The 11525-nt window shown below is 39.0% G+C and overlaps 2 protein-coding genes across 2 annotated transcripts; one reads left to right on the top strand and one right to left on the bottom strand.

The window, feature by feature from the left end:
• Window positions 1-376: 376 nt before the first annotated feature.
• On the bottom strand, window positions 377-7165 carry LOC109084334 (zinc finger FYVE domain-containing protein 1-like). Its single transcript, XM_042747319.1, has 11 exons — window positions 5779-7165; window positions 5023-5527; window positions 4685-4899; window positions 4326-4432; window positions 3213-3321; window positions 3027-3124; window positions 2817-2934; window positions 2559-2729; window positions 2289-2469; window positions 1098-1214; window positions 377-874 (listed from the first exon to the last, which is right to left on the bottom strand). Exons 1-11 carry the CDS (start codon window positions 6256-6258, stop codon window positions 642-644), a joined length of 2334 nt encoding a protein of 777 aa, XP_042603253.1. The 5' UTR covers window positions 6259-7165; the 3' UTR covers window positions 377-641.
• Window positions 7166-9431: 2266 nt separating this feature from the next.
• On the top strand, window positions 9432-11124 carry LOC109045272 (phosphatidylinositol N-acetylglucosaminyltransferase subunit H-like). The gene is made up of 5 exons (XM_019063136.2): window positions 9432-9842; window positions 9941-10150; window positions 10237-10320; window positions 10414-10495; window positions 10594-11124. The coding sequence occupies exons 1-4, from the start codon at window positions 9666-9668 to the stop codon at window positions 10486-10488; spliced, it is 546 nt and encodes a 181-aa protein (XP_018918681.1). The 5' UTR covers window positions 9432-9665; the 3' UTR covers window positions 10489-10495; window positions 10594-11124.
• Window positions 11125-11525: the final 401 nt, after the last annotated feature.

Raw genomic sequence — 11525 nt, 5'->3', positions numbered from 1 at the left:
GAGGGTAAAGGAATGCAAAACAATATGGGCAACCTTGTGTTTTAAACAGGTAAAAGCTAATTAATCTTTCCTTAAACTAAAAATGGAGCAACACAACAGGACGGTAAACAATATTACTAATATTTGTGCACCGGTCTATGTATCATGTAGAGGCCATAAGTTAGCTGCCTTTACCCACAGGAAGGCCCATATGGATCTGCAGCCACGGATATGGAATGGACTTAATTCTTATTTTGCACCTTTGATCATGTTTAACACTTTTTTTTTTCCTACCATGTTTAAACCCATTCTGCTGATTTTCACAAAAACGCTTATTCCAACGTTCCATCTGGGCCTGCCCACAGGTAACGTATTGCATGGTAGACAAAGGATTGTCGAGGGTTTGACAGATTTATTTTCTTGCTGGATTTTACCTTTAAAAGAAGAAAATACATAGGCCATTACATATATTAAACTGTGAACAGCTTATGTAGAGCTGAGGAGCATGACGTGAATGAAGTGTTGGGACAAAAAGCAGAGATGTTCCTCTCAAACAATCATTCATTGGTTCGAGAGCAGTGCTTTTTTCCCTCCCAACCCATCCTGAAGCACTGTGGCCACATAAGGTGGTGTCTTATAATGTGGAGTGATGTTCGCTTCTGCTAGAGCTCTCCAGATTTCTGGTTGCAGGTGATGCACACCCGCACAGGATGGTCCCAACCCCTGGAGGGCACGGCCCGGCGATCAGGGGAGCAGTCGTTACATACTCCTTCTCCACATGCACGGCAGTGATGAATAGAGAGACGGGCATTAAACTCACGCTGGCACTGGTGGCAGCAACGGATGTCTTGGTCAGGGACCCAGTATGCTGGACGGGCGGCGTCTTTTACCAGACCTAGTAAACACATTTGATAATTTATATACGCTGAGATATTCCTGCACAAGTATGTAACTGTTATGAAAATAAAATGCTTAATCCTAAAGATCACAGAAGAGGTTACTTTAACAAATAATGGATTGCTACTCAACTGTATTTCAAGTGTGCATTTATATTAGTAGTAACATACTGTCATGTTAACTTTTTTTTTTATAGGCTCTTTGAGGATTGAAGAACTCACCAAGAGGGATGTCTATAGCAGTGACTACCGCTCCTAATGTGTTCTGAACAGCTTCTCCCACCTTCCTGGCGATCAGAGTCCCACCTTGCTCCTCTTCCAGCGCTGCATCCAGTAGTTCTGTGTAAGACCAGTTAGAGTATGATATTATGGATTGAAATACTGCATGTTTATGTCACAACATGTTGCACCAGTGTCTGACACCAAGTGTGTAGTACTTTCAAAATAACCGTATTTAGCAAGGTGTTATTTAAGATATTATGATCACTTTTTACCTTAATTCTTCATTAGTTTTAAATTTTTTACAGTACTAATACATATCTATATCTATCTATCTATCTATGTATATACATATGTACACACATACACATACATAGCCTACTTTAGACCAGGTTAGTTTCCCAGCATAAGTTGCCTCAGTGACTAAGCTTGATCTAAGCTTGTGTTAAATTTACTTTATGGAACCAAATCATTTGACAATGAGTCAGACTAACTGAAATAAGCCTGGCTTATTTGGTTAACTTTTTTTATGAAACAGGCCTTGAGGCATTAAAAGTGATAATATTTTCTCCATTGCATCATATTGCATCAAATCGAATCACAATGCATCGTAATAGGGGTGAATCGTATCACATCCCATCGCATCGGTAGCTGCTTCATATGAGATGCACATCCCTAATATATATGTATATACACACATACACAGTGGTGGCCAAAATTGTTAACACTTGGCATATTTAAGAGGTTTCAGTTGTTCATGTTGAATTGGCCATTACAATACCCATTTAACAAACTTTTGCCTGGAACTACGTACAAAGGAAGGAATCTCCTTGAACACTGTAAATGATGGATTGGCCCCTCAACCCCATCGAGCAAATTTGGGGCGAGTTGGAAAATAAACTGGACAGATCTATTGTACATTTAAAGGAAAGCCTTTGACTTGAGTTGCAGACGGCATAGGATAACATAAGTGTTGAAGTTCTCAGGAAATGTATTGCCAGAGAGATATGCTGCTGTAATTGCTGCAAAAGGTTGACATACCAAATATTAAAGTTAAAAGCAGATACAAACAGTATGACTCACTTCATCTGGTATTTGTTGTGCTCAGAGCAACCATCTGCATCTTTCATGAATATTATGAAATGAATTCATGTTTTTGAAATGAAGTGATGTTATATATATATTTTGGGATACCTTCTGAGATTCCTCTGTTTTGAAAGCAGGCATCACAGACTCGCACAGGCGCCAGGCCCCAACCTCTCTCAGGGACTGGCCGTGTCTTAGAGGAGCAACCATTACAGAAACCATCTCCACAAGCCCGACAGTGGTGCTTTGTATCATTATCTTGGAATGCCACTCCACAGTTTTTACATCTCTGGAAAAAGTTTTAGTGTTTTAGTGAAGACTTCTCTTCATTAAAAAAAAAAGCCACATTAAAATTGCCTAGCTAGCATTAAAACTCACAATGATGAGAGAATTGGGCTTCCAGTAAGCTGGGGCAATCTGGTCTGTTAACCAGGCAGTGACAGCTTTGGCAGGCTTGACGCTTAGCTCTGAAACAGACTGAGCCATATAGTTCACACCATCCAGCAGCCTTTGCGCAGCGTTGTTATTGTCCTTCAGGAATCCATCAGACTGAGACGTAAATGTAAAAGTAAACAAAGCTTGTTCTATTTGCTATTTAAATATTGATACGTGGGCTGAACAGCAGATTACTCTCACCCCTGGCCAGACATGCTGGATCTCAGTCCTAACCACTGTATCAACAGGGTCCTGGTTTCCATACCAGTACTGCCTACTTCTATAGATCACCGAACAGTTAGGACACTCGATCACATATCTGCAAAGGAAAAAGCCCAACTAAGTCCTGTACATCTAAATGAACTGAACTAAATGGACCATTTACGAATATAATTCAATAACATGACTCACCCGGACCAGGCGTATATGGCCAAGCCAAACCATGGTGAGTCAGAGGATGCTGTCGTCTTCGGAACCACAATCACCTCTTTGCCACTTTCATAACAAGCCTGGAATAGCAGGTTTACACACATAATGTCAGACGTGGGCAGTCACAGAGCCTGTGTCAGGTCATGTGTTTTTTTATTTATGTCTTACCTTGCAGGTATAGATGCGATTATCATAGTGGACTGAATAGCGACAGCGGTGTTTGGCCTCATGCACCACACCCTCTCGTAGGTGATTCATGCTGTTTTTACAGCCTGAGCTAAAAAAAAACAAAAACCCACAAAGTATTAGAATTATATTTGTTTAAAAATGTAATTCAGAACAGACTTGAACATGACTAGAACAGGCTTTAGGAGGGTGTAAATGCAAGGAATTTTCCACCTGCACTACAGGGGTCAAAACTAGTACCGTTAAACGTCTAATTACTAGTTTAGCCACCTTATCGGAGCCATACAAATAACTCCTTTGAACCAGTTCTTTTAAATGACTCTTCCAAACTAGTTCTCAGTCTATGTAAATTACTCAATTGTAAAAATAAAACATTAAAAATATTAATTTTACATGCTTAAATGTTGCTCAGGGACCCTCTAGAGCATTGTCTCTCTATTTTTAATTTTTAAACGATCATTTGAAGAGAATAGGCCCACATGGAATTTGGAAATGCAGAATTTAAATTCAAAAGTTTTAACATTGAAGGCTCTAAAGTCATTTGGCTAATTAAATCAATCTTATTATTATTATTACCATATTTCATTTAATTTTTCCCCTCAAAATCAGCATAAGGATTCCATAAAAACAGTCACAGATTCCATATGAATCTTTGAATGAAATTGCTAAAATTACACTATTTAACAAAAACTACAGATTAAAAGTTTGGGGTCAGATATATTTTTTTAAAAAATTAATACTTTTATTCAGCAAGAATACAATAAATTGATCAAAAGTGAGAGACTCAAGATTTAGCCTTTTCCATCACAGAAATAAATTACATTTTAAAATATACTACAATAAAAATAAAAAAAACAGTAATTTTAAATTGTAATCATATTTCACAATATTACTGTTTGTAATGTTTTTTATTTATTAAATAAAAACAGCTTTGGCAAACTAAAGAGGCTACTTACAAAATCTTTTTTTTATTTATTTATTTTTTAATTCATACCACCCCGAACAGAGAGTATGTTCTTCTAAGTGAGTGTTGCCTTAAAAATGTGAAAGATTTGAAATCAGTAGTGGAGTGATACCTGAAATGTGAAGACTTACCCACAGCTGAGGCAGATGCTGGAGCAGGTAAAGTATTCATCTGGAAAAAAAGAGTTGCTTGCCAGATGCTCATCAGGAATCTCTCCACTGAAGCACTCACTCAAAGCCTGGAGAACAAGAGCTTGATCAGCTACTGTACATTATAATTGATAACTAGAAATAGCAGAAATGTCCTTTGGAATATGTAAAGCCCAGGTCTTAAGATTTGTAAATAGTCTTGTGACAAAAACAGCCCACTTCAGTAGATAAAAAAGGAATGATTTTAGAGAAAAGTTGTTGAGAACATTTCAAAGCAACTCTTCCACCCTTTCATGTCATTGATGAGCTAAAAGTGTTACTGAGTTTATCAAAAAAATTACCTGCAAGGCTTTATAGATGACACCGGCAGACCGTGGAGATCGTGTAGTGTTGTTGTCTAACTGCTGCTCCATGCTGCGCAGCAGACCGCTGAAGTCAGTCGGGGGGTTGTGGGTTCGAGTGCCCCGGTACTGAATAGAGCTGAATGCTTCCGGAAAGAGGCCAAGCTTTCTGAAACGTTCCTGAAGAAGCCGCTCAGCTGATTCTGATGGCTTGTCTACAGTGTGTGCAAAAGAGGCGTATTATGCTTTTATTATTTTGCTTACCTTATCTTTACAGTGTCATTCCTAACTTATTATCGTTAGGTAAGACAGCAAAGTAGAAAACATCCAAAACTGACCTGAGCCTAATAACTTGGTGTGGACTGTCTCATGGAAGATTATAACAGCAGGACCCAAAGTCGAAAGGGGCACATCCAAACCACAGCGTGCAGTTGTGGCTTTCAGCTCCTTTGTGAAATGTTTTAGATACGCATCTGATGCATCTCCAAGAAACTTGAAAAGATCATCATGTAGCCGGTCGGCATGGGTCCGATAGATGACCAGATCAGAGACGGCAAGCACCTTCAGGAGGAGGCGGGTTCGCTGTCCTTGGTTAGTTCCTGCCCCCAGGAGTCCCTCTGTGTCAACAACCACCACACTATGGACAGGGTCCAGTGCTGCCCACACCCCAACGGTGCAGGATTCCTGGGTTGGAGATGTCTTGAAAACTTCACGACCCAAAAAGAAAGTGTGATTGAGGGTGTGGGATTTGCCTTCTCCAGTGTTGCCGAAAATGGACACCACCTTCAAGAGCTCCTCGGGCCTGCAGGCTAATTTCCTCACGAACTCCTCCTCATCCTTCACCTGTTCAGGTTGTGGAAATGAACATGTTGCTTAATAATGTGTTCCATTTCACCTCACTCAATATCTCACATTTTCCTTGTATCACAGTTTTATTATTATTATTATTATTATATGTTTATTTTGCATAAAATCAAAATTGTATGCTCAAAAACTGGTTGTGGCTAGAAGGGATACAGTTCCGACCGTAAGCTAACAATACATATTGTATGTATAAAACGGGAAAAGTTCAGAAGTTACACAAGCTGACTTACTTGCATATCTTCCTTTTCATCCACTAGAAGAAAGCTGGTGACTTGCTCCAGTTTAGCTTTCAACGCATCCAGCTGTTCATCTCCAGTGCTGCAGTTCTCCGCGGGTTTCGAGGGAGGGTAGACGATGAGAGGGTGCTTTCTTTTACTGACCCCGCTGTGAGTCCGCTTCTGACAGTCCAAACACAGGTTGATTTTACATCCCTGACAGCGGACCACTGCTCTCAGGCGACCCCCGTTCGGAACGCCCCCGTCCCCTTTACATGAATCGCAGTAGGGTACGTGTCCAGGTGAGATCCGGATCCTGTCGTGGTTCCTCATGCGCTCCTGACAGTGGAGCTCCAGCTCGCAGCGCACGCACTGCAGGCTGCCGCACTCGTCGCACTCGAAGGCGGCCTCGTCCGAGCCACCGCAGGCGTAACTCTCCTGACAAACCAGGACGCCGTTCACCCCCTTCTCCACCGACGGCCCCTGACTGCTCATTATACGTCTGAATATAACAGAGAGGTAGCGGACCGAACGGAAGCGACCGAATTTAAAATACTAAAATCCTTCAGAAAAATACTGACTAGATATTCCTCAAAGTTGCTATAGTAGAAATCAATCTAAATGTACAACTAACAAGAGAGATTAAATATAATGCCTCAAATATGATGCATATGAGATCTTAAGCAAAATCTCTTACTCGTTTGCCTTGAAATTCATTGGAATTCGAAATGTGGTGTCAAATTATGACATTGGCTTAAAATCAAACATTCAATATGAACTATAAATAGATCAGTTGATATCCGTATAGCACTGGCACTAAGTTAGACTTCTGGTTGATTTTAAAGTGATCAAGCAGTCTAAACTTACAAACTACAAGCGACAACAATCGACATGTATTTATTGGCAGATGTAAACACTAAGAAAATAGCTAACGTTACATTCGGGTGTTGTTATCGTCCTGGGCTTTGTTACTCAAGCTAGCTAATCTTAGCATACGTGCCTGTAAAAACACCTCAAATTTCAAAGACTACAAACACTAGGGGGTTAGAAATGACTAATGCAGCGGAATTAATAATTGTTTAGTATCGTACAGACTGTCCTTAAAATATGTACACCCAACAACACATTGGTCAACTCAGCTTTGACCGAACAAAACAAGCTGATTTCGAGCCAGAATCACACCGCAATTTTCATCAAACAAGCTTCTGAATTCCCTGAAACCTCGCAAACGACAACGACCCTTTGATAAACACAAATTAATTAAGCCGGTTAATGTCAAGATAACTGTTTTTTCCCCACCAGCTTGTAAAATGATTGCCCTCCCCGGTAGATTTGGGTGAATGTTGTTGCCAGGTCAGATCAGCTGATCGGCTTGTTTTCACTGGAGCGGAAGTCGAAGGTTACCAGCCGCAAAGCCAGATGGGTAACGGAGTCCATTCTCCACAAGTAGCCTACTTGTAAGATGTGCCGGGCAGAGGTCAACAGCTATATGATTTCAAAAACAAGATGGTGCAAGAGGAACATCTTTGGGAACATATGAGGGCACAGAATAATAACTTATCATTGGGCATTCCTGTCTGAAAAATAAGTGTGCTTAATTTATTTTGCACTTTTACGTGTACTTCAAATCTTAAAAGTATGTTTTAAAAATCTGTACTTGCAGATAGTTTTCATGCAATGATGTTAATGGACACTGTCATCTTAACACTTAAACTTTTTAAAAAAAATTTTATAAAGGGCCATTTATAATGTCAAATTATTTTTATAGCACATTTTAACTTATTTTAAACGTTTGTGCTTTAAAGAAGTACACTTAATATGTAGACTAACGTTTTAAAGCACATGTGAAGTACTTGATTCAAGTTTTAACTGTTATCTAATCTTACATGTAAAGTTTAACCTATTAGACTTTCATTTAATTGTAAATGGAAGCCTATACAATTTAGTTCACACTTATATTTGTTGAAGTAGGCTATATTGTTTTAAAGAATATTATTTCTGGAATGAGTACTCTCATCACAAAGTGTCACAAAGACTATGCTGTTAAAAAGTTACTTATCACTAGTAAACACAAATTATTGTATGGACTTTACAGGTGCTGGTCATATAATTAGAATATCATCAAAAAGTTGATTTATTTCACTAATTCCATTCAAAAAGTGAAACTTGTATATTATATTCATTCATTACACACAGACTGATATATTTCAAATGTTTATTTATTTTAATTTTGATGATTATAACTGACAACTAAAGAAAATCCCAAATTCAGTATCTCAGAAAATTAGAATATTGTGAAAAGGTTCAATATTGAAGACACCTGGTGCCACACTCTAATCAGCTAATTAACTCAAAACACCTGCAAAGGCCTTTAAATGGTCTCTCAGTCTAGTTCTGTAGGCTACAACAATCATGGGGAAGACTGCTGACTTGACAGTTGTCCAAACGATGACCACTGACACCTTGCACAAGGAGGGTAAGGCACAAAAGGTCATTGCAAAAGAGGCTGGCTGTTCACAGAGCTCTGTGTCCAAGCACATTAATAGAGAGGCGAAGGGAAGGAAAAGATGTGATAAAAAAAAAAATGTACAAGCAATAGTGATAACCGCACCCTGGAGAGGATTCTGAAACAAAACCCATTCAAAAATGTGGGGGAGATTCAGAAAGAGTGGACTCCAGCTGGAGTCAGTGCTTCAAGAACCACTACGCACAGACGTATGCAAGACATGGGTTTCAGCTGTCGCATTCCTTGTGTCAAGCCACTCTTGAACAACAGACAGCATCAGAATGGGCTAAAGACAAAAAGGACTGGACTGCTGCTGAATGGTCCAAAGTTATGTTTTCTGATGAAAGTAAATTTTGCATTTCCTTTGGAAATCAGGGTCCCAGAGTCTGGAGGAAGAGAGGAGAGGCACACAATCCACGTTGCTTGAGGTCCCGTGTAAAGTTTCCACAGACAGTGATGGTTTGCGGTGCCATGTCATCCGCTGGTGTTGGTCCACTGTGTTTTCTGAGGTCCAAGGTCAACGCAGCCGTATACCAGGATGTTTTAGAGCACTTCATGCTTCCTGTGCTGACCAACTTTACAGAGATCTTATTTTCCAACAGGACTTGGCACCTGCACACAGTGCCAAAGCTACCAGTACCTGGTTTAAGGACCATGGTATCCCTGTTCTTAATTGGCCAGCAAACTTGGCTGACCTTAACCCCATAGAAAATCTATGGGGTATTGTGAAGAGGAAGATGCGATATGCCAGACCCAAGAATGCAGGAGATCTGAAGGCCACTATCAGAGCAACCTGGGCTCTCATAACACCTGAGCAGTGCCACAGACTGGTCGACTCCATGCCACGCCGCATTGCTGCAGTAATTCAGGCAAAAGGAGCCCCAACTAAGTATTGAGTGCTGTACATGCTCATACTTTTCATATTCATACTTTTCAGTTGGCCAGGATTTCTAAAAATCCTTTCTTTGTATTGGTCTTAAGTAATATTATAATTTTCTGAGATACTAAATTTGGCATTTTCCTTAGTTGTCAGTTATATACATCAAAATTAAAAAAATAAACATTTGAAATATATCAGTCTGTGTGTAATGAATGAATATAATATACAAGTTTCACTTTTTGAATGGAATTAGTGAAATAAATCAACTTTTTGATGATATTCTAATTATATGACCAGCACCTGTATACAACACTTTCGCTTTCAAAGGTCAATGAGAACAAAATCTTACGTTTTTCACACCCCAGTCCACTAGGTGGCGGAAAAGCTATTTTCTCTTAATGTGTCAACGCCATACCCCACAAGAAGAAGATTCCACGGCTTGTTGTCAAATGACTGTCACAGCAAAGCTATTTAATCCTAAATCCTGATTCATTTAATGTTCTTAGTGTGATCAGCATGGCCGAGGAAGAGTTCACAGACATAAATGGCAACTCGATTTCTTTAGACTGCCAAACTCACTCTGATTTCTGCAGAGAGTTCACGGTCACCTCACCGAAACTGTCCTTGCGCAAGGTGATGGTCTACACCTGCTTCGTTTGGTTATTTGCTTATGCTGTATTTTTCTTCACCGAGGTAAGAACATCTGATACTGCAAGAAAACGAAATCGTAATCTTATTTTCCAATAATAAAATGAGATTATTCGACTACTATTGACTTTTCTGTTGTCTAGAACACGGCTGTCCTGTCGAGTGCCATCATCCTCACTCTGGCTGGGATGATGATTCATATTCACTTTGTGAAGGTGGACCATGAGACCCTTCTCATAATCGGTTCCCTCGGTGTCCAGCTGTCTTCATCGTATGCATCTGGACGAGAAAGTACGATCTTCATTGAGATGAACAAGTTGAAAGACATTGTGATCAACGAGGCTGTTTATATGGTAAACATGCCGTTTTCTCCAGTGACTCTTGTGCATGATTGACTTTGTGATCTAAAAATAATCACCCTTGTATGTTTCCACCTCAGCACAGCATTATATACTATCTGTGCATTCTGATAAAGGACCCAGCAGATCCTGAGACAGTGACCAGTGTTGTCCCTCTTTTCCAGGTATGAAGCAGATGATGTTCTTTTGGGAAAGCAAGATTATATCAATCTTTGGCATGTCAGTCTCTAAATTAACATGTTGCATTCTTCCGGCAGAGTTCAAATCCTCGGCTGAATTGTTTGGTTCAAGTGTACAGGAGCTGTCAAGAGATTCTTGCACAGTCCAGATGACACCGAGGTAATGATTCATGCTATGCCTCATACTATACATGTTTTGCATACTTGACATTTCTGTGTCTTTAAATATTTTATGGCGCTATTTCTTTTACTCTGCAGAGTCTTTCTTTGAAACAGGATAAAGATTGGAAATCCCAAGAATGAACCACAAGTGTGTTGTTAGTAGTTTATGTATCATCACCAAAACTACATTTGTTGCATGTAGTGGTTTATTACATATAGGTTGAATCCATCCACAAACTTACTGGGTCCTTTGAACTTTATTAAAAATAATAATGCTTTTAATATTTTTTTCATATAAATTAGGTACACTCCTGGTTTTGATATTTACATGTTGTAGTATGTTTTAAATATTTTTTTGTATTAATATTGCAGTGACTTTAGCTGATTGTTTTTCCTGATGATTCTGACCTTTGTTAGCCACTAGAGGGACATGTGTGCCAATTTTTTGGTAACTAGAAGCATTTCTAAGCATTAATAAGAACCGTTTTTTATTGATGATGATTTCCTGTTATACTCTTTTTAATCATGCCGTTTTAAATGGGCATTGTATTAGTAATTTTTTATTTTTTTTTTCCTATTTAAAAATCAAAGTGAAAACATGAACAATAAAACTGTTTAAATAAACGTTATAATACTCGTTTACTTGATACATAGATTTTGTTTTAAGTATGGAGAATTCAGCTTTTAAAGCAGGACTTTTTTGGCCCCCATTGTTGTGGGTCATTTGAGGGATTATGCTAATCCAATTTTATTTACATTTTAGCATTTAATTGTGTTCCTGCTTTTGTCACTATGTCAAGCAGGACTCACTGTAAGTTTATCTGAGCTCTTATTGCAGAGTTCACAGCATCACAAAGCTTCTAAGTTGGCCAACTTAAGTGATGAATGTTCCTTAAAAATTAAGTAGTTGAATTGGCCTACTTAAGTGATGATTGTGCCTTAAAATGATGAATTCGTAGTAATTTGATTCATTTCTGAATCGTGTTTAAATTTTAGAAATGGGAAGTGGAAATGTATACTGTGGTGGT

The sequence above is a fragment of the Cyprinus carpio genome, chromosome B20, assembly GCF_018340385.1.
Source record: "Cyprinus carpio isolate SPL01 chromosome B20, ASM1834038v1, whole genome shotgun sequence".
Lineage (NCBI taxonomy): Eukaryota > Metazoa > Chordata > Actinopteri > Cypriniformes > Cyprinidae > Cyprinus > Cyprinus carpio.
The sequence above is the reverse complement of the archived record's forward strand: the minus strand, read 5'-3'. Positions and strand labels throughout refer to the sequence as shown.

Excerpts from the sequence above, each read along its gene's own strand:
- LOC109045272 (XM_019063136.2), top strand. The coding sequence starts at position 9,666 with ATGGCCGAGGAAGAGTTCACAGACATAAATGGCAACTCGATTTCTTTA. Across the intron at positions 9,843-9,940 it reads CTGTATTTTTCTTCACCGAG|AACACGGCTGTCCTGTCGAG; the intron begins GTAAGAACATCT and ends TCTGTTGTCTAG. Across the intron at positions 10,321-10,413 it reads GTGTTGTCCCTCTTTTCCAG|AGTTCAAATCCTCGGCTGAA; the intron begins GTATGAAGCAGA and ends TTCTTCCGGCAG.
- LOC109084334 (XM_042747319.1), bottom strand. The coding sequence starts at position 6,258 with ATGAGCAGTCAGGGGCCGTCGGTGGAGAAGGGGGTGAACGGCGTCCTG. Across the intron at positions 3,125-3,212 it reads ATCGCATCTATACCTGCAAG|GCTTGTTATGAAAGTGGCAA; the intron begins GTAAGACATAAA and ends CTGCTATTCCAG. Across the intron at positions 2,730-2,816 it reads TCCAGCATGTCTGGCCAGGG|TCTGATGGATTCCTGAAGGA; the intron begins GTGAGAGTAATC and ends TTTACGTCTCAG.